We start from the raw sequence: 22,706 nt of genomic DNA on the forward strand, positions 1-22,706 counted from the left end.
ACGTCAGCAGCAGCGGCAGCTCCAGTCAGTAAAAAGACTTCATCCTCCTCCTCCTCCTCCATCTGCGCGGCTGCCTGCTCCCCTGAGGTAGGACAGGAGTTCCTCTGAAGGCTCACAGTTTCATTCTGACCCCAACACTATTTCTTTCTTTCTTTTTCTTTTTCTTTTTTTTTTTTTTAAGAAAACAAAACACTTTTTTTCCATCATTTATTTAGGCAGAGTTAAAGTCCTGCCGGACTGAAACACCATGGGGGGACTAGATGCGCTCCGTCAGTTCACGTTGATCAAATGGCTGAGAGAGGAGCGACAGTCCAGGAAACTGATTCTCTTCATTGTTTTCGTCGCTTTGCTCCTGGACAACATGTTGCTGACGGTGGTCGGTAGGTGCAGCCCGGCGTCCCTGCATGAAACTTTTGCACTTTTCTCTCTTTTCTACCTCATGTTTTGTTGTTGTTGTTGTTGTTGTTGTTGTTGTTGTTGTTGTTGTTAATAACCATCTCTGATAATCATCCTGAAACACAGGCGCTGAAACTGTAAGCTCTGCTGCGGCCACTTATCACCACCGTGTTGTACTTGAATGATAGTATTATGTTATTAAAATAATAAGTAACAGCTACAGAAGCAAAAAGTAAATAAATGTAAAAATAAAAATAAAATACGTTGAGCAATTTTTGAGATTTTTAATGATTTAGATGTGTTTTTTATTTATTTGGTTGTGTGTTTGTGTTTTGGACCAGGGATCCATTTTGACTTGATCTCTGTGCAACGCAGCCAGGTCCTAAATCATTTTAGGACCTGGAACAGACCTGATCATTTACATTAAAACCACAGCTGCACCTTCTCACTTCTTCTTCTTCTTCTTTTTATTTTTTTCTTTACCAAGACCATCTGACTCTTTACAGGAGAAGTTTGCTTCTGGACAGGAAACTTAAGAAAAGCGACCACGATCTGGCAAAAACACAGCAAACTTACTAACACACGATTCAGACTGTTTCTCCAGGCTAATTTTCTTTTCTTTTCTTTTTTTATTAATGTTATTTTTGCCTCAATGGACCATGCTAAATTTCAACTACGCAGAACTGTTCTATGTTCTGCACATTTTTTTAAAAAAGAGAAAAAGATTATATCTTTTGAGCCGCACAGTTGCCTTTTTAAAAAAGATCCATCAGGTTCATCTCTGTTCCTGCTGCAGCCACTGCTTTGAGCCGCGCCTTGTAGTGAAGCAATGCAATTTCTGAATAGCTTCTGAGTAAGGGGGAAAAAAGCATTTAAAGGGGATTTACTACGGAAGCAAAACATTCAAATGTTAATGTCTTAAATATAAAACCTAAAATATATGTTTAAAAATATTATTTTTCTTGCTTCTTTGTTATTTTTTGTGAGTTTATTGTTAATCATCCAATTGGGTCGCAATTTTAAAGCTCAGACTCTTAAAATTGCTCGTAAATATTTGTTGTACGGATGTCAGGCTTTGGTTCCACTACCATGGTCACGGCCACTCGGTTCCGCCAACGTTTCCCTCCAAACGACGCCCCTTTTGTCCTCCAGGCTTCAGGCTGTCTGGCTCTTCGATCCTCAGTCTGATCAGTAATATTTGTCTTGAGTTCTTCCGCCGTCTTAGAACTCCCAAACTGCAAAACTGAAACTCCGAAAGCTGCACGTCTGAGCAAAGATGTTCTGATCTTGTGTCAAATGTTTCGTCGCTCCTTCCATTGGCGCGACGTCAATCTGCCTGGATGGTAACCTGGGATCGTTTACGCTCAAATATTGGCCGGTCTTTCGAAAGCTTTGCATTCAGCAGCTGTTTAAAGTGCTGGGAAGTAAACTAAAGGTAAAGAGAGACGTTAATAGTCATGATTGTTAAGTTATGTAGACATATTGCTATTAGTGAGTAAGTAAAATGTATTAATACAGCATCTATCAGGGAGATAGGCTTTACAAAGACACAAACATAAACTCTTAAAGACAAAAAACTAATAAAAAAGGTAGCAGTCTGTTATTATTACTTGACGAGAAATATTTTGTGATGCGTTGGAATAACATCTGTAGAAACTCTGACAGCTTTATTTGGATACCAATGTATACTAGTCCTGTTTGTGGCTGATGCGTTGCCTCTCTGTCCCTGTAGTTCCCATCATTCCCAGCTACCTGTACAACCTGGATGAGTCTGCGGATGTGGAGATAAGGAACAGCAGCCTGTCGCCGCAGGCCCCCTCCGGCTCTTTCCACACCGTCGTGTCTTTGTACGACAACAGCGTCAGGTTATCGGGCTCCAACTCCACCGTCAGCGCGGCTGACCCGGCCCGCCCCGCCCCGGCCCACGCACCGCTTCCACGCAACTCCTCCGACTGCCCTCGGTCCACCAGCAGGCTGCTCAATGAAAATGTCAAAGTTGGGATGTTGTTTGCTTCCAAGGCCACTGTGCAGCTGCTCACCAACCCCTTCATAGGGCCGCTGACCAACAGGTACGGCTCTGCTCTGCCTCGCCGTTAAAGCCGTTCCTACATTAAGATAAATATCTGAGTGAACAGCTTCTTAGGGATTATGCTTTATAATCCCTTAGGTTACTTTTAGGGATTATACTTTGCCTTCGTGTTTTAAGACCTCAAATAAATAAAAAAAAACAATAAGTTATCTTCTTTAGCCAATTTAATAATGATACAATCACTCACTAATATTGATAACAATGATTCAAATTTGGCCCTTTTTGTTGGATTCCAACTTGGGTGAAATCTACAATCTGTAACCTTCTACTAATGTTGAAACTTCAAAACAGATTTAATCTAGAAGAGCTATTTTTGTTTCACGAAATGAAGACTCTGACGGTCTTCCCAAGCTGTTTTCATTCACGGTTAAGATCAGAATTGATGCAATGACAGAACGCTGTAGATTTGTAGTAAAATCTTAGGCTGGTCATTGTTTTGTTTGTTTTATTTAGTAGTCATGTAGAGAGCTATGATTTAAATACAACCGCTTTCTACCTCAAGTCCTAAAATGTATTCACTGAAAAGTTTATCATTTTGTTTTCAGGATGATGAAAACCCCAGTGGGAATAAGAGTAATCATTTCTGCGTAATAATTTAATCCAACAATCCAGCTGCATTTTGCTGTAACCTTACAGTACGTGCACTATTACTTTTCGGTTTTCTGCTCAGCGTTTAGTTTTGTACATTTTCGATCAATTTGATGTGTTTTTTTTCCTTATTTCACTGTCTGGTTTCAATCATTTTTAAATCGAAAGTGTGTGTTTTTTAAGTGTCGCTGTCTGAGTCGTTTGCAGCGTTTCCTTCACGTGCCGAAGGTTTTTTGAGTGACAATAAAGTGTCAAGTAAAGTAAAAGTATCAAATGAGCATGTGAACAAGCTGACTCAGTAAGAATCAGTTTATTAGTAATAGGAATTTGGATTTTAAATTCCTGGTTATTAATTTAGTTAGAGTTACGGGAAAAAAAGGCATATTGAAAAAAAAACGACATGCAGATGGATAAACTTACTTGGCCTGTTGGGTTTAAAAACTTCTCGACTTGATTCGTTTAGTCAGAACTTTCTCCAGATGTTATGGGCACCTAGTGTGATTTTGCAACAAACTTTACAGAGAAAAAGTGAAAGAGAGAAACATCTGACATGAGCCAGACTGGATGGAGCTGCAGCACTGAGACACACACTTCTTACACATCACAGACTTCCTGTCAGAAACGGCAGAAATTGTGAATTAAACTTTCCTGTTGTGTTTCTAAAACGGAAAGCATAATTGCAAGTATGGTCTTACCTATCACAATGTCAAACAAAAAAAACAACAACAGCAGCAGACTCCCCGTGGGGGGTTTGATGAAATGGTAAATGACAGTTTGATGGGGGTTTTGTTTTGTGGATAAAGATTCATAGCGACAGATCTAAAACCACCGGATCAGGCAGAGCAGAATTCCTGATTACGGAGGTTTGGATGTGTCTGCATGTTTACGTTTGCCTGATTTTGCCCAGATGACTGCAGTGTGAGAGAGCAGCTCAGATTTCAAACCAACAGGAGTGTGACAGAAAGAACAAGAAGAAGCAAACGTCAGGATCGGCTTGTCAGACCTGACGACTGGATCAGCCACTGACACAAAGGCAAAAACAGTTTGGTTGGTTTTTACTGGATTTAGTTCTGTACTATAGCTAAACGGTTTTGAGATTAGAGCTGGCGTTTCAGCAGCTGCAAACGTTTAACACTTTTCATCTCTAGATGCACGATCTACAGGAGATAGATACAGCGATGCATCCGAGCTGCTTGGACTGTATGGCTGAAATTGACGTTTTTGACCAAATCATGCACTCAATTAAACAAGCTGGTTGCTACTATCACAGAGCTGTGGTAGTCGCAATGAAACGTGCAATAATAATTACTGCTGTGGCCTAGGCAAGAGGTTTAAGATGTGCAGCTTTCTGAAAGAAATAGGTTGTTCTGTTTTTTAGGTCAGGGTTTAAAATATGGGTTTTTTTCACTCTAACATGAAGCATTTCACTCAGTTGTTCCTATCAAGGTATGCTAGATCCCAGGACAAAATATGTGCAGCCAATGGGATCATTCAGTGCAAAAGTAATGTTCTCACATTGTCCCAACATGACAGGCTTCTGTCGTTTTCAGAAGCCTGTCATGGCATCGCTGACCACTTTAAACCTCAGTTTATTGGTACGGCTACGTGACATAAACCGAACGAGTGCAAATGTAAATTGTAAGTAAACTAAAGACACATTCCATCGTCTTCATCAATCACTTTCATTTCTAAAGTACCTAAATCAGTTCCTCTGCGTTGTTTGTCATCTGCTCCTCGTCTTTGGTTGTTAATTGATATATAATTTCCATTTGTGGTCAATAAATCATATATCTGCATATGTTTTAAATTAAAACAAGAAGTGACTGCAAATACAGTGATGAAACTATTCTGCTCTTTCTACTGAAAAAGACCAGGGCGACTATTTGCATAATTTATTTATGTTGATTGAGCAAGACTGTTCTATGTTAAAGGTTATTTGTTTCTTTCCATGAAAAGCAAAATTCGAGTACAGTTACATACATTTTGTCATGAAGATTAATCTAAACTAATCTGTGTATAAATTACTCAACTTTTTAATGTAGTGAATGAAATTTGTAAGTGCCCTGGAAAAACAATCAAGACTGAAATCTTTAAAATGTTAGCAAGTTGTACATCTTAAGTTTATACAACATAATACATTTAGGGCATACAAACTAACTTGATCATTTTGTTTAAGTTAAACAACTTTAGTGACTACTTTGTATTAAAAATCACAAGAAAAACTGCTGTCTTATTTCAGTAAAATTGCTAATCATAAGCGAAGTGGGAGCGGCGTGGTGATGAAAATGAGCATACATCTGACTCGTGGTGCAGTTTCAAATATGCAAACACAAATGCCATAAACAAGCGCTGTACTGCTCTGATAGCATCCTCATTCTTGAGGAACTGACTGCATAGATAAAGCTTTGGAGTCTTTGTTTTGCCTTCAACATCTTAAAACTAATTTTTGTGATCAATACAAAAGTGGTTTAATTAGTTGCTGCTGCTGCTCCTGGTGCTGGTGGCACAATGCATTGTGGGATAGCTTGCTGGCTAATCCTTACAGTCACATATAAACCAATGTCCTAAAAAAAAATCTATTATTGCAACATATAAAAACAAATGAAACTATTATGTTGTGTGATTTAAGTATGAATTTTGTTCAGCTGTACATGAACTAAACAGCAAAGACATCTCAGCATATTTACTACAGCAAATCGATGGACATAGATTTGTGTAAAGATACTAACATGAGGTTTTAATGTTGGTTTCACTGATTCGGTCATGTTAAATTTACTTCACCACGGATTCATTTGTCTCAGTGTCAATTATTTGGACCTTTGTAGGCTTTGGACCCAGAGCGTCCAGACAGAACGGTGCTGTGCCTTAGACGTAATGATGTGCTGAAATTTTTGGGTTGGCGAGTTTTGCTTATTATTATTATTATTATTATTATTATTATTATTGTTGTTGTTGTTGTTATTATTATTATTATCAATAATAATCATAATAAATCTTCCAATTATTTGACCATTATGTGTACGTCCAAAAAGCGGGTGAGCATTTAATAGTATTTTGTATCTGGCGCGTGCTGTGGTGGCGCAGGACAGCGCGGGTCCCTCCGCGCGGGTTCGACTCCCAAACCCGGCGACATTTGTCGCATGTCTTCCCTCCTCTCCTTCCCCCTTCCTGTCAGCCTACTTTCGTATAAGGGACACAAGAGCCTACAAAAAGACAGACCCCCTGGAGGGGTAAAAAAAAAATAAAAAAATTCAGCGTCACATGTTGACGATTTGGGAGGGTCACATGTTTTACGTGGATTTTTGACGCGGAGGGTTCTCGCAACCGCTGCCGAACCTTCCAAACTCGACGATTTGGTTAGGTTTAGGGCAAAAATGACGGTAAGGCATGGGGTAAAACCCCTCGCGTCACATATTGACGCGAAAGGGGAACCCTGCGCGTCAACATGTGACGAGGACGGACCGTCCCATGCGTCAATAATATATGACGAGTTGGGAGTGAGAATGGGTTGAATTATGTTCCTGGTTTACAAAGGAACTGTGTCCATTAGTAGCCACACCACACATTTATTGTTTCACACCCAGCTTGACCCTTTAGTATTTGATTTAACCACTAAGCCTCTGATGTAATGATGGAAAAAAAGCCTTAATACAGACGAACATGTTGTAGTTACACCGCAGTATTCGGCTTTTAGAGGTCGGCCGCGTATATCGCCTGTTCTGCCAACTCCGCGCGCTCGAAACCCTAAAAACATTTTTAATCCTGACAAAAACAGGAAAAGCTGCGGAATTTCGAAAGGAAGCAAATATTTTTCACAGTTCCAGAAGCAAAGAAAAACTCTGCTAGATCAAATATTGTGTTATTTATTAGCAAAATTGCAAGAACGTGCTCTCAATAAATGGACATTAATAAATGATTCTCAAGCAGGTCTGCGGCTTTAACGTAGCCACCCTGTCCCCGATAACCAGACGTGATATCGGAAAACAAAGGGCCGATATCTCCAACATTTATCCCAAAAGCAACACTAGGTTTTTAGAGGGACTCTTCATATGCAGTAATTGAGGCATCGCAGCTTGTTTGTGCCTTTCACTCCTGCCAGAGGACAAATCAAGACAATTCAAGTGTGCCTGATATTTACTGCGAAAACACCGCGACTCTGATCTGACGAGAACCAAGCTCGGATAAGCACGACTGGTTTAGCTAAAGGAGAGGAACCGGCATGCAGACACAAGGACACAGTAGGAGGACAGATTGTGGAAATTAAGGTTTTTTATTTGTAAGAGGTAAGCAACATGAAAAGACAACACCAAATTATAAAATAAAGTAAAAAAAAACGTTAAAGGTCAGCTTACATTGTGAGTTATTTTTAAATGGATGACTTTATGAGTTTGTTTTCAACGGGTTTCTGTTCCTGCCTTGTTTTCAGATTTGCTAACAGTTCCTCTCAATCGTTGCTTCATCCTCACATTTTCAGATGAAACAGACGCTTTTTTTTTTTTACCTGCTCGATTTCTACTCAATTCTCCATAAAACGCTTAACTATTTCTACAACCCAAAACAGGATGTATGTGTTGCTATTGCGCAGAGATAACATGCCTTTCACCTTCTGTGTCCCTTTAGGATTGGATACCAACTTCCTATATTTGCTGGCTTCTGTATTATGTTTCTGTCTACTATCAGTAAGTTCAATCAAATCAGTGCTGATGATCAATAAGTCGCCCTGCCTGCTCTGTGTCTGATGGTTTATTCTTTGTAATCCTGCTGTTTTTCCTGCTGTGAAGTGTTCGCCTTTTCATCCAGTTACACTTTGCTGTTTCTGGCCAGATCGCTTCAAGGTGTTGGCTCCTCCTGTTCATCAGTGGCTGGTAATTACCTTTTAATTTTTATAAACCGAAGATATTTGACTATTTGAAAGTTGATGAGGTTCTAATATTGGAACAGATGCCTTCTATGCTAAGTTTTCTCCCCAGCTCTTATTGAATCATGCTACGTTCTTAAGCACTGGGTTTAAAAACATCTTGAGTTAAACGTAGGTATCATGGCTTTGACTTTAGTCTCTTTCATTAAGCATTTTGATTAGAAACTGGTGAGTTATGGGCCCGTTTTGGTCATTCATAACTCACCAATCCATGCAGCAACACGCCGTTCACAGACGTGGGCTTTCAGGAATCAGTCTGGGATCATGAAACCAAACAAGGAACGAAGTTCGCCTGGATAGTCGTAGAGCAATGGTGTCAAATTCTTTCTCATTTTGGGCCGTGTTAAAAATCTGAATGCTCTTAAAGGGCCAGAATACATAGGACTGTCAATAAATAGTTGTTTGTTTCAGCATTCAATTAAAATTGAATATTGAACATCTTCTCACACTGATCGGCCTCTCTAGGACTTTCTGATTGTTTTTAGGCCCTGTGTCACGATAACAGATTTTGCTGGACAATAAATTGTCCCAGAGCTAATTGCGATAAATGATAACATTGTTGTTTTGAGGACATTTTCAAGTAATATAATAGTAATAATGGCATAAAAATGCAAAAACACTTTCTCAAAAATCGATAAAATTTCAATGCTAGTGAACATTTAAACACTGGAACTGGAAGACATTTAGAATATTCAAAATAAATATAGAAAAGAACAGAAACAACAAATAAAATAAATTATGAAATCTGTGTAAACAAAATTATCTTTCAGAATAAGGGCTAATTGAGACCAAACACCAGATTGAAGATTTTTAGTTTTTGGTTTAAAAAAAAAAAGAGAGAGAGAAAAAAAGATAAATCAAGAAATCAAGGAAATATCTCATCCGGCCATCTCCACACGTTTTACATATAAAACTTTTTATTTTTTTACATATTTCATATCAACATGTTATTACTTTGTCGCCTCAATCTCAATGCGACTCGGCTGTGCACGTGTGGAAAGACGTTTTTAAGCCCAACGTTGAGCCGAGGCTGCGGTGTGCTGCTGCGTGTTTTTAGGTATGGGGATGCTGGCCAGTGTGTACACAGACGATGAGGAGCGAGGTCACGCCATCGGGATCGCCTTGGGAGGTCTGGCTCTGGGAGTGTTAGGTACGCACACACTCACACTGCAAGCCTGGCTTCACATACTTCGACTGTACAGTAGGAGCCATGCGTAACGCACCACCTGCAGACACCTTAAGCACTTTCCTGTTGAGTCCTTCCTTCACCCATATCTAAAGGAAAGATATATTATTATTATTATCATTATTATTTTTAAATATACAAAACATGTCCTGGATGTGTTGATATTTTTATTTTAGATAGTTTTTCATTAGTTTCTATGATTATGTTAATTAATTTCTCAGCCCTATATACAGTACAGACCAAAGGTTTGGACACACCTTCTCATTGAATTCAATTAGAAAGTGTGTCCAAACTTTTGGTCTGTACTATATGATATGTTACTGTAGTGCAAAAAAAAAGAGCACTGAAAATGCATCTAAAAATAGAGCAAGTCTTTAGAGGGTTCTGTTGTGTTGGTCAGCACTTAGCAGCTTTATGCTTCCAGTGTCGTTGCCCCCCCATCAGTACTAGGACTGGAAGCATTATGAGCTGATGTGTGTGTTTCTTAACATAGTCGGAATAGAATAGAAAGCTGCGTTCACACTGCAGCCTGAAGCGACCCAATTCAGATTTGTTTTTAATTTACTTTCTTTTTTTTTTTGGACATGATGCGACCTGTATCTGATCTTTTCAGGACAGTCTGAACAACACAGGTCGGATTCTTTTCGAATGCGACCCGGATATCCGATACATATCCGATTCAAATGTGACCAAAAGTCCAGGTCGCGTTCGTCCGACCTGAACGTCACTGATACTCGACAAACGTCACTATTCTGCGTTCTGATACGCAGCAACAACCATGACGGACTATATAACGAGGATTAAGTTGTTAATATGCTGCTCTGGTTGGAGAACCACTTCAAATGAGTAAACTATGCTGCACCGTTAGCATCCATGCGCCCCATACTGTGCGTGCGGGACACTTTCAGGTCATTTGCCCGTTCACACTGGGGAACACATGCAGGTCGCATTTATTTAGAGGTGTTTTATCCATACACAGTGAAAACAAGGACTTGTCATTCTGAAGTACTGGTATGTTCACTGGCACACATGTTTAATTTTGAGAGATGAACTAAGGATTTTTGATGAAAGAAACTTTCTTTTGCATTCAATCCATGGTGCTCTGTTGTTTGGACCAGGCGTTTTGAGAAGTACACATGCTGTTTTGCAGACGTCAAAAATGATTTGAGAAATGCACCAAAGCGACTGAGAAAAACTGTAATGGGCGATCATGTTGCAGGTTCGGTCACCTAACTGCACATGGTGTTGCAGAGCAGCCCTTCATCTCATTTATCAGTAGATATCACTATTGACCGTACATAGTGCCCATCATTTAAAGACAAAGGCCAAATAGAAAGGAACATGTAATTTTATAAAACTCTGCACTCAGACTGTCATTTACAACGAGAAAAAATAGGGTTACCCTTTCTTTACATCCATACATTCATCGACGGATCGGCTGTGCTAACTGCAGTGATCCTCAGTCATTGTTGTCTCCTACAGTTGGGCCCCCGTTCGGCAGTGTGATGTATGACTTTGTTGGGAAAACAGCTCCATTCCTTGTTCTGGCATTCCTGGCACTCTTTGATGGGGGTAAGCGCCGATGGAGAACAGGCAGACTCCTAAATATTGCTCAGGGTTACTTCACCACTTTGAATCATTTCTAATCAACTGGATTCCAGTATCTTCTTGTTTTATTTACTTAATATTTAATATATCTTTTCAGCTCTGCAGCTCTTTGTTCTTCAGCCTACCAAGGTGGAACCTGAGGTCAGTGTGTTTCTCATCCATTCAGCAACCCAGCTGCCCTGCACCAACTGTTGATAAGTCGTACTGTATCGGTTATCTGCCCGGCAAAGTTTTCTACATATTTTATAAGTTATTTGTTATTTTGGTTTTTATATACAGACTTAAGCAAAAACATAATAATAACTGAATAAATGTTCTAAACCTGGCGTTAGTTTTGTACGACATTTTTGAGTATTTTCCAAGGAGCACATTTGTGAGGTCAGACACTAATGTGGGATGAGAGGACCAGGCCTCTCAGAGTCAGTTCTAATTCATCCCAAAGGTGTTCAGTCAGGTTCCAGTCCATGTTTTGTACAGGCCAGTCAGGTGTCCATGCTAGCTTTTTGGCTTTCTGCACTAGTGAACAGTCACTGTGGAACCAAAGGGATCATCCCCTGATGCCAAGTTAGAAATTGTCCAAGCATTAAATAGTCATTGGCACTTACATCAAGCTCTGAATGCCTTTGTGTCAAAAAAAATGCAATCAAATGGCTCCCTGACAGAGAGAATGTATCCTTATTGTGTTGAAACTGAAAGATAATCGACTTTGTGAGACTACAATTTTCCATAAATATATTTGTCTTTATTTACGTTTTCTTTATTTTTCGTACCTCCTTCTGTCTCTTGCATGTTATATATAACCAATATATCAGTCGCATCTGTTGATTGATTCATTTAATATTCCGCTGTTTGGGAGTCTGTCAGTCACCACAGTCATATTCCAAGTTCATATCAGAAATGGTCTATTTGACTCTTCATTAATAGCACTTCTGTTCAGACTCAAAAATTTTTTAAAGCACTTTAACAGAAAACAGAAGAAACGTGCAGTTTGTAAATAGTTGTTATTGTCAGTGTCAGTTATAAATAAGAAAGGTTTCGCAGAGCGATGCTTCTAAAAGTTGTTTTGCACAGAGGTATTGACATGTAACGCCGTATGTCATAATCTACATGTTGTTCTTTCACACAGAGCCAGAAGGGAACGCCACTGTTCACGCTGATGAAGGATCCGTACATTCTGATCGCTGCTGGTAAGGAAGCAGGAGCGGCACTGCGGGTTTGAGGGAGGTTTGTTCAGTGGCGCTGAAGAAAGAGCAGGAAGACAGACGGACTCAGATGTTTTAGGTCATGTGGGCATGCTACCAGGCTAACAGAGCAAAAGCATGAAATTATGTTTATTTGTAGACTGGAGAAATATGTAATATAATAACATAAACACTAAATAAACATGCTGTTGTCTTGATCAATTATTTCAATGTAAAATTTTATTGATGTTGGATGCTTCCTTTCGCCGTACCCTCACAAAAGTATGATTTTGAAAGGAAGAGTAACATTTATGTAATCAAAACTGTTCGTGATGCTAACCAAATTCTTAGCTATAGTGTCATCAGACAACATCTACCATAAAGAGATCCAACAGGTAACAGAGGCAGCTGGCTGGAGCTGCTTATGTACCTTGTTCCATAAGCAGCTTGTTGGTTGTTGGAGGAAAAACGCATTAGTACCAAAGAACAAAAATAAACCATAATTGAGACTGTATGTGGTTATCTTTAATCTTCATCTCCAGGTGCCATTTGTTTTGGAAACATGGCAATTGCCATGATGGAACCAACCCTGCCAATCTGGATGATGGAGACCATGTGTACCAGGAGGTGGCAACTAGGTAATTGAGCAGAAAACACACAAAACACACACCGCAACCTGCACTGCCGCAGAAGCACACAATGGTGGAACAAAAACAAGAAAAAGCAGCATATGACCAGAACATCTGTTGGTTCAGGTTCTCTGTAAGCGAGACTCCTTTCTATGAACATTGTTGTTCTTCCAACTTTTAAAAAGCCTATAATTTTGCATTGTCATCTATTCTGCTGCTAGATTTTCCCACACCAGGTATGGGACTCTTTGCTGCTTCCCCAGAGTTACCTTTGTCAGGTAGCTGCTTCTCTGAATGCTGCTGTCCTTGTCACGCTGTTTGGTTGAGGTACATAGCTGTGGTTTGTGGTTGTGCTCTACTCTTTCCCCTTTTCAGATGATGAACTCTGGGAGGTTTACACAACTTTGATTGTTGTTGAAGCATCTCTACAAACGTTCTCTGCGTCTGCTTGGTTTCCTGGTCTTCACGATGCTGCTTGTCCTCTAACACCAAACCTAGAAGAACCTAGCAAAACAGCTTTGTTGGGGAAATTAAAATATTATACTGATGGGTTTGTTTTGGAAGGGAATCTGGTGCTCTGGATTTTATTTGAGGTTTGTCAAAGTAACATTTTTAACTTCATTACTAGCTACTTTGTGTTGGTCTATCATCAAGGCACTGACGATTGATGTTTTAAAGTGATCAAATGTAGAAAAGTGTATTTAGAAGGTATACCTGCAACTATGAGCTGTGTGTGTGCGTGCGTGCGTATAAAGCTCTGTTTAAATCGTCAGTTAGCAGATGTTGTTGACATTGCCTTGCCACAGACTTTTCTATTATATATTTTTTTCCTGCCCGCTTGTATATGAAGTCTAGGTCAGATAAAGAGGATGAAAGGGGAACAGGATATTAGGATGTCACATGCTGGCAGGTGGAAAGGAGACTTCATTACACACAATGCGAGATGTACAGCAGCTCTGTGTGCGACACTGATAAACATCTCCTTATCTTTGCATTTCTGCCCACACCTCTGTTCCCTTTGTGTCCCTGTCTGTGGCCCAGGCATCGCTTTCTTACCAGCCTCCATCTCCTACCTTATTGGAACCAACATCTTTGGCTCGTTGGCTCACAAGATGGGAAGGTAGGGAGGGAAATTGTCCTTATCTACTTTCCTCCACTCTGCCTCTGTGGATGTGGTATCTGTTTCCGCTCCTATAAATGAGTTTCAGGGGTTTTAATGTTTGCGTGGTTGTGCCGTTATTGAGGCCTTGACAGAAAAAAGGCATTTGTAATTCCGTTATAAAAATGTCGACTTTTCTTTAAAAAATATTTTTGTCGTTCGGCAAGCAATGCTGAACAAGAGCAATGTACTGGTCAGTGTTACTGTAACAAATTTCTTGGGAAATATAAGAGGGCTGGACATTTTATATCCAGGCTTTTTTTTTCTTTTCTTTTCTTTTCTTTTTTACCCGGCCTTTATTTCTTCATAGGTGACATGAACTTTATGGTTAATAAAATTCACAGTATCAATTTATAATTTGCAAAGACATTTAAAAAAAGACAAGACGTCTTTTTTTCTTTTTTTCAAACAAGATTTTTGACAGGAATTTTTTTTTTATCTTGACCTTTTAAATAAATGAATAACAAGAGGAGAAAATGTAAGATGAATATGTGCATTTCTTCAGCAATGTTAGAACAAACTTTAAGCTCTTCACACCAAATCAATATCAGAGCACATTGCCTTGGTCAGTCAACCCACAAAGACAGTAGGGAAAAGGACAAATAAGGGGTCCAGCGACATGAGGTGGGTGAAGTTTGTCTGTGACTCACCATGGCACCAATCCTAGATCAGTGACAACTGCTAACACTATTCAGCACCAATTCACAACATAAGTTGGTTCAAGATACTTTAGAGCAGGGGTCTCAAACTCCAGTCCTCCAGGGCCGCTGTCCTGCAACTTTTAGTTGTGCCTCTGCTGCACCACCTGAATGGAATAATTAGGTCATGAAGGCTCTGGAGAACTGATCTACACAAGGAGGAGGTGATTAAGCCATTTCATTCCAGTGTTTTGTACCCCTGAGGACTGGAGTTTGACACCTGTGCATTAGAGAAAAAGTAAAAATGCTTTTTTTTATCCGATCATACAGACTAATTCCATGTCAACCATAATTATGCTAACTGAAAACTGGTTAAAAGGCATTTGTGGAAAGTATATTGAAACCCCCCCTGACCGATGAGCAGAATGCCTTAGCAGAGCCAGTTTAGTCAGACTTGATTGTTTCAGCTTCACGTAAGCTGCCAACACACAGCACTTTTCACAGGAAACTGAACTCCTAACCCCTTATGCATAACTTTCTGACCAGTACATTTCCTCTTCTCCATTGATTGTTTCTGCAGAATTCAACTTCACGTGGACTAACAGCCACTTTTGTTCCAAACACTAGTAAATATCTCAGCTGTCATTACTCAAAGGACTATTGGGTGGAAACAATTAGATTAGTGATGGACTGTATCCTGACTACTTCACATGCTTGTGGAAATACGAGATGACTTGATTTTTTTTAAATCTTAACTTCCTTAGTTAATGAAAAAAGCTTTATTTGTACCAAAGTCTGCTTTTCCTGGCATGTTAGAAACCATTGTGTCTTAAACGTGGATCAATAATCATGTTACCCAGATCTGCCTTTTGTTGTGATTCACCCAGCAATTGCAAAATGATGTGACAAAGCTTTAAATGATTTCTTTTAAGCTGTCTGTAAACGACATATGAAGTACACAAACCTATGAACTGTAGGAAATGTTATAATGTATTTGATGTCGTGCCAACCTTACATTCATGTGGATGTCAATGTACTCAATTACACTGAGAATGAGTCAGCTGTGACAACGCCTGTTTGTTTTCCAGATGGCTTTGCGCTCTCATTGGAATGGTGGTGGTTGGCTTCAGTGTTATTTGCGTGAGTACATGAGAGAAGTTTGAGGAAGCAGAAGAAACTCACACCTTCACTAAAGTACATTTTATTAGCAATACTTGGTTAAAGTATCAATTTAAAATGGATCTAAAACATGAACTGGATTCTATAAAATCCACCAGAAGCTGAACGTCTTATTGGGATTCAGCAGAGTGGCCAACCGGGTTTGGGCCCTTGTTGCTACAGTTTGTATGTTTCTGTTTTCCTTGTGCATGCCAGGACTGTATAAGCCAGCTTCCTCCACAGCACAGTGTGCATGTTTGTTCCTTGGACATTCCAGGTTGCCCTGTAGATGTTAGTGTTTTCCTGGTTGTGTGTCTGAAGAACAGGTGGCCTGTCCAGAGTGTTTTCCACCTTTTCGCCCAATGACCACTTAAAATAGACACCAGCCCTCCCACATCCCACAATGCTTGACGGAGAACGCATAATTAATTGAATGGATGAATTTGTGATCTTTTCACAAATTTGTGCTAAATTATAGAGACACTGAAATTAATATCTAATTTGTCTGCTCTAGGTTCCTTTTGCCAGAGACATCTATGGTCTTATTCTTCCAAACTTTGGTGTTGGTTTTGCTATTGGTGAGTTCTCACATCCACTCGCTTTGTTGCTCCATGTAGTCTAAAGTGATAGTTACACATGATTTCTAAATGTATCTTACAGGCATGGTGGATTCCTCCATGATGCCCATAATGGGTTACTTGGTGGACCTGAGGCATGTGTCCGTGTATGGAAGTGTGTATGCCATTGCTGATGTAGCTTTCTGCATGGGATTTGCTTTGGGTAAGTAGAAAACCAAAAATAAAAGCTTTGAACGATACAAATTATTTAGCTAAATAAGAGCTAATGCTATGTCAGAATATTTAAGTGTTTTTTTTTATGTTTGTTGAGTGTAAAAAATTTACTGACTTTGTCTTTCATAGCTGAGTTTGTTTCTCTGCATCAGTTCATTAAAGAGCCATTAGGTAAGCTGGCCAAATGCAGTTCAGTTCCATTCATTTTATCTAATTGCAATTCAATTCAACACCATTGGCATATAACATAGTGAGGTTCAGATACAAATTCATCTACAGAAATTTTAAACCGGAACTGCCAGCAGTTATCTGCAGGTTCCAAGCCTGACCGAGCAAGTCCGCCCCCTGGCACCACCCCAGGGGCGGAAAGTCCAGGGGCAGCAAATCTCCTCAGAATCCTCTGAGGATGAGGGCATTCTCATCTGGAGGTTTCCTCTCCTCATCCTCTCAGCCCAGTGCTGTCTAGGCTCTACTCCTTAAAGGTGTAGGCACCATCCAAAGCTCTCCTCCCCCTTTCAGCTTGGCCTCTGCAGGTGTCATTGCAGGTCAGCCATAGAGTTGTGAATTTGCAGGACGGCGGTTACTCTTTCAAGGTTTTGCAGTTACAATGCCTTTAGCCTATGGGTAAATGTGTAACCCATTTTAAAAATGTGTGCTGTGTAACCGTAAATACAGTAAGACGACTATGTTTGCATCTGGACCACAAAACATCCACTCCAAAGACCCTGGGTCAAAGGAAATTTAATTAAATTATTAAAAAAAAAAATTAACAAATTTGATTTGGAGTTAAAATAAAAAAAATCATATAAAAATAGTTTATCATAAAAATCCCAACATATTCTCTGATGACTGGTTCTAAATCTGGAGTAATATAAACATATATCCATGTCAGCAGATTTCATGACTTTTTAATTAACCATAGGAATCTGCCATTTCAATCAATAAGTGTCAATGCATACCCAGTACAAAAAAACTTCTAAAGGTATTTGTAGATGTTGTGGTCTACAACAGGACCAATGCCCATACCACAGGTCAGGAAACACAATGAGGAATCTCCACAGTTACAACAGGGTTCCCTGTTTGACGGGATCAGGAGAACGTTCCAGGCCTTTAATGGTCTCTACTGCTCTAATGCTGTTGACTGTGTGTTCAGCGACGTTGTGTTTTTGCATTTTTGTGATGTAAAGCACTTGCTGAAAGGAGCTATACAAATAAAATTTGATTTGATTATTTATACCAGGTACCGCAGTGGTTCTTAAACAATGTTTTTTGCAGTTTTTAACAGTATATGACTAGAATGAACAAAATGCTTGTGTTAAAACGCTTCATGATTTTCCAACTGTCTACTGTTAATCTACAACTCATGTTTCTTCGTCTCAGCACAAAAAAAAAGTCAAACAAACAAATCTGTGCAGTGTTTCCTTGTTGCAGGTCCGTCCATTGGAGGATCCATAGCTGAGAGCATTGGCTTTCCTTGGCTGATGACCATCATCGGAGTAGTGGACATTTTCTTCGCTCCTCTCTGTCTCTTCCTTAAGAATCCGCCTGGGCAAGAAGAGAAAATTGTAAGTCTTGACCTAAATCCAACGCCACCTATAGGTACCATTCCATCAATGAGAGGTTACCCAAAAATCAAAGCTCCAGGATGGTGCACCCTGGACAGAAAATGGAATGAAAATGAAAGCAGCTAAAGAATTGAAAAAAAAAAGATTTATTTATTTCTCTACTGTTCACCTCGGTTTAATGCATTGTGCACTTTTGACCTAAGAATACAATTTGGCTTGTTGAACACGTAGTGGACTGATTAAAAAAAACCACAAAAACAAGCAAGGCTCAAGAGAAAAAAACAAAAACCAATCACCCGTTTAGCTCAGCCCCAAGCGAAACACAACACAGAGCCGCTGTGTTCCACATCAATTGGATTTTAGAGAATCTGTTGAGAAGTAAATGTTTCCAGGTTGTTAAAAGGTTTCCTCGCTACCTGGATGCAGGATCAAAATTTTTAAAAAAAGTGGAGCAATGTGTTGTGTTTATTACGCTGTAGATACATATTGGTATAAAATTGATCTGAGTTCTATTCAAGAAAACTGAGTCCGAAACAAAAACACGATGTAAAGAACATCGCGGCCCGCCTGGAGCGCAGAGTGCAGCACCGAGCCGGTAAAACCAGCCGGATCACACTGCGTGGTTTTTATCTGGACCAACAGGAGTAGGCTGGATTTTATTTTGTGTGGCTTTGTAAAGACTCCTTGAATTTCACAATTGCATTTTGTTTTTTTACCTGCATGTTTTGTTTGTGATTGTTTTGAGCCTTGCTAGAGAACCTGGCTCAGGTTAGCCAAACCCGACTGGAGGGCTTTAGCAGGCAGAGTGGAAAAAGAAACAGAAGAACTGATGTAGTAGTTCTTTCTATGTTAATATAAAGGGAAAAGTCAATAGCAGGAGAGGGGAGCGTTTAGTTGCTGTTGCGTTATCTTAGGCATCACAACTAAACACAACAGAAGCTACTTCTAGAGGCCAGGTGGAGCTTCTGTGGAGCGAAGCAAAAACAAAAACAAATGGGAGAGTAGTAGGACAAAAAGATAGTCAGTTTGTCCTCCAGACGCCTTTGCTTATTTTATTTATTATGTATTTTATTTGACTCACAGTTTAAGAAATGTTTAGAGCGTACAAAAACATAAAAGGTTTTCCAATTCATCACAGAGCAACTCTGAGACCAACAACCAAACGCACACCTGAGGATGATTCATTTAAAATGCATGTTTTGGACTTTATCTGGAGAATGACAGTCAGTCAGATCATAAGACTGTGTTTCATCGGGCTGTGATGAAACATTGAGAAAACTTAGCAGAGCTGGACTGAAGGTTAGCTGAGGCCAGTAAGGTCAGCCATTTCATTCAAGCGTCTACAGGAACCCATCCATCCATCCATCCATCCATCCATCCATCCATCCATCCATCCATCCATCCATTCTTGCTGGGTCTCTATGGGGACTGATGCCTATCTACATCAGTCGATCAGGTCAACAGTCCATCTCAGTGCCTGATCTCCTATATGTCATATTTTGGTCGTGTTTGATTGTGTCTGACTTTGATCCCACCAACATGAGCTAATCTTTGGGAGCTGGCCTGATACAGTCCAGCAGTTTTTTGTTGATCTAATCCATCCACCTGCTTGAGTGCCTTAACCACCTGTGCGTGATTCCTGGAAGAGTAGCCGTCATCACACTGTGGCACGACGCTCATTTGTTTTATTTCATTCGGCAGTCATTGGTTCACTAATTCCACTGTTGTTCATCTTACATCCATCTATTGATCACCTCTGCTATTTCCTATCTTCAGGATTTTTAGATCTTTTCTGAGTCTTCTGATATGTTTTAACAGCAGAGTTGGTGGTGTGAGGGGTCATCCCAGTGTTAAACCCCCGAAAAAATTCACCAAGTAAAAGTCTTGAGATTTGCATTAAAATTCCCTTTCACATGTACAAACATGGCAGCCATGTTTGAGTCTACTTTTCGATATCTTCTGTAATCAAGTCTAAAATATCTGTGTATCAATTTGCGGCTAGAAATCTGATTGTGTACAGTTCTTGTTCTTATAGCGCTTGGAGTTAATAACAGTTTGTCAACTTCTGTTTGTCCATCTAATGTTTGAGAACTGAAACCATCTCAGATCCCAACCCCAGTGTGGGTTTAATAATCCCAACCCCAGTGTGGGTTTTTTTTTTCTCCGAAGAGTTTTTGCGGCGCTAGTGGCTCGTATTTTTTGTACAGTAGGCAGACAGGAAGGAGGGTGAGGAGAGGGGGGAAGACATGCGGTAAAGGTCGTCGGGACCGGGAGTCGAACCCACAACGTCCGCGTCGAGGACTAAGGCCTCCAAACGTGGGGCGTGCTAACCCCTTGCACCACCACAGCCCGCCCCCAGTGTGGGTTTAATAATCCCAAACCCAGTGCGGGTTTAATAATCCCAAACCCAGTGCGGGTTTAATAATCCCAAACCCAGTGCGGGTTTAATAATCCCAAACCCAGTGCGGGTTTAATAATCCCAAACCCAGTGTGGGTTTAATAATCCCAAACCCAGTGTGGGTTTAATAATCCCAACCCCGGTGCAGGTTGGAATCTGGGGAGTTTTCTAACAAATGTGAATGCTCTGATGTTTGAGTCTCTTCATTACCATATTTACTTTGGTTTTCTGTCATCATCATATTGTTGTTTGGATTGTTTGAAGTTGCCCTTGGAGACTGTTTTTGTATTTCCCTTTATTCATGGCCAAGTGTTCCTGGGGAAGAATTTGGAGGAAGCCTGCTCTACTGGAGGAGAAGTCACCTCACACACAGATAGTTTTACGATTATTTACTGATGACAGAATCCATCTTGTTCTTTACCAGACAGATATATTTTTCAATGCCCCCAAACAATCATAGTGGATTCTTCAGAGAAGTCAGTTTTGCACCGATCTTCTGCTGACGTCCAGTAATGTCTCCGCAGGTTTTTGGGGGGGTTTTCAGGCAAACCCTCTCAACAAGCTGAAACTTCTTCTCTGCAGCAAAATCTCTTTGGAGTTTTTGATTTTTCCAGAAATCTTTTCGTTTTAGCTGCAATCTTCTCAGCAGTTTCCTAAAAATGATGCTAAAAAAAAAAAAGGCAGCTGCAGTTCTTTGTTAGGAGGAAAGCGTTGTTGACAGATCGACCAAACACTTATAACCCTTGACTTTCAATGACAATCAGTCCGTGTGAGTATTCACCCTGGGAATGCATTGAATAATTTTCATGCATCCAGGTAAGGTTGTGGTGAAAATTCTCATCATTGTTATTTTAATAAGAAAACCAATTCCTTCTGTCTTCGCAGGCGATCTTGATGGACACAAATTGTTCAATGAAGACACGGTCCTACACCACACAGGGGACGTACTACCAGGGCGACGACATGGACCCAGAATACGACGATTATGATTAACAAGACGAAAGGCGGACAGCTGGACCCCCCTCAGATTCTATATTTTGTTGTACAAAAAATAAGAAAATAGAAAAGAAACCCGGGGAATGAAATGAAGCAACACAGCCAAGATAATTCCATGTCAATGTTCCCGCATTTGGTCGTCACTGTTCAGTGTTCTCTTCACAGTCGTTATTGGAGGAAGCCAAAGTTGTTCTTAATATGTGCATTTTGTGACAAGTGGTTTTAGCCAGCAGCCTTATTCAGCGAGATGTGTCAAAAAGCACTTTGCAGACAGGAAGGGCAGCGAGGACAGTCTCTCTGAATCCAGAGCATGTTCATATTTAATGTTTTTTGCCCTTTGAGTTTATGCGTGTCAACATTACTGTCTAGAAAATATTAGCGGAACTTGATGTCCGGGTTGTTATAACTGCTAAGTGTGTGATATGTCAACAAGGGTAAGAGAAATTTGTTACATTTATTTCAAATCGATGCAAATAACTGTTTTTGGTGAAGTGCAAGGGGACAACAGTAGTGCCAAAAGTAATTCATTATTTAAACCAAGAATGTTGGTTTTCATTTGGCCACATGGGTTCAGCTTTGATTCCACAGAATATGACTGACTAAAAGAAAGATACAAAATTCATTTGAAGAAAAAAAAAAAAAGCAGCAAGTGCAAACATCATAACGTAATGAAAATCTGTAACATTTTCAGTCCAGGACCTGTATGGTTCTAATGGAGAGTTCTTTGTTTTTTTCTTGCTTTTGTATGTTGAATTTTGGCAACACACATTAACGGTTAACAAAAGTAGCTGCTGTCCTGTTCTTTTTTCTTTTTTGTTTTTTTAAAGAAACATATCAAATAGGAGTGTAAAAATATATCCAGCTTGTGAGACTGTACACTGTACTGGGTTAGGACAAGGAGAAAAGATTTTAACGATATTTTTGGGGAGACTATTAAGCCCAAGTTTATTTGTTTTTTTCGTTTGTTTTCACAAATAAAGGTTTTACAAATTCAACTCTGTGAAAGAATTCACAATTATTGTAGAGTAATGCAATACAATCTTGACCAGCCCTCTGTTAACGAATGCAAAAGTCCACAAAAGTGTGAAATACAGTGATAATTACTAAAAGTTTCTGAAAATGAACCAATTAATGATGATGATGATGATGATGGTGGTACCTCTAGAAAAAATTTAAAATCATTTGACCATAGGGACATGTAGAGCTGGGGTATGTCCTCTAATTAGCGTAATGGCTGTCTAAGCTGGTAACCAGTCAATCGGCCTATTTAAAGGGTGACCAGTTGTCACCAGTTGTGCTGTTTGGTGACATGGTGCACCACAGTGAACATGGACTACAGGAAGCAGGCGCACTTGATGCTCCTTTGGCTGCAGCTGCACAGATTATTCAGAAGTTTCGGTGGCCAA

General features: G+C 39.9%; 1 protein-coding gene across 2 annotated transcripts; it reads left to right on the top strand.

The window, feature by feature from the left end:
* The first annotated feature begins 2 nt into the window (after positions 1 to 2).
* slc18a2 (solute carrier family 18 member A2) lies at positions 3 to 21,942 on the top strand. Of its 2 annotated transcripts, none has more exons than XM_023328033.1 (16): positions 3 to 87; positions 216 to 380; positions 2,129 to 2,465; positions 7,694 to 7,752; positions 7,855 to 7,938; positions 9,049 to 9,141; positions 10,660 to 10,749; positions 10,883 to 10,926; positions 11,912 to 11,972; positions 12,509 to 12,604; positions 13,637 to 13,715; positions 15,481 to 15,532; positions 16,065 to 16,128; positions 16,211 to 16,330; positions 17,773 to 17,906; positions 21,190 to 21,942. In XM_023328033.1, the coding sequence occupies exons 2-16, from the start codon at positions 248 to 250 to the stop codon at positions 21,295 to 21,297; spliced, it is 1,554 nt and encodes a 517-aa protein (XP_023183801.1). In that variant the 5' UTR covers positions 3 to 87; positions 216 to 247; the 3' UTR covers positions 21,298 to 21,942. The 2 variants fall into 2 exon arrangements, with proteins under 2 accessions (XP_023183801.1, XP_023183802.1); XM_023328034.1 differs by having other exon boundaries at positions 8 to 87; positions 182 to 380.
* Positions 21,943 to 22,706: the final 764 nt, after the last annotated feature.

The sequence above is a fragment of the Xiphophorus maculatus genome, chromosome 22 (assembly GCF_002775205.1).
Source record: "Xiphophorus maculatus strain JP 163 A chromosome 22, X_maculatus-5.0-male, whole genome shotgun sequence".
NCBI lineage: Eukaryota > Metazoa > Chordata > Actinopteri > Cyprinodontiformes > Poeciliidae > Xiphophorus > Xiphophorus maculatus.

Excerpts from the sequence above, each read along its gene's own strand:
- slc18a2 (XM_023328033.1), top strand. The coding sequence starts at position 248 with ATGGGGGGACTAGATGCGCTCCGTCAGTTCACGTTGATCAAATGGCTG. Across the intron at positions 7,753-7,854 it reads TATGTTTCTGTCTACTATCA|TGTTCGCCTTTTCATCCAGT; the intron begins GTAAGTTCAATC and ends CCTGCTGTGAAG. Across the intron at positions 13,716-15,480 it reads TTGGCTCACAAGATGGGAAG|ATGGCTTTGCGCTCTCATTG; the intron begins GTAGGGAGGGAA and ends TTTGTTTTCCAG.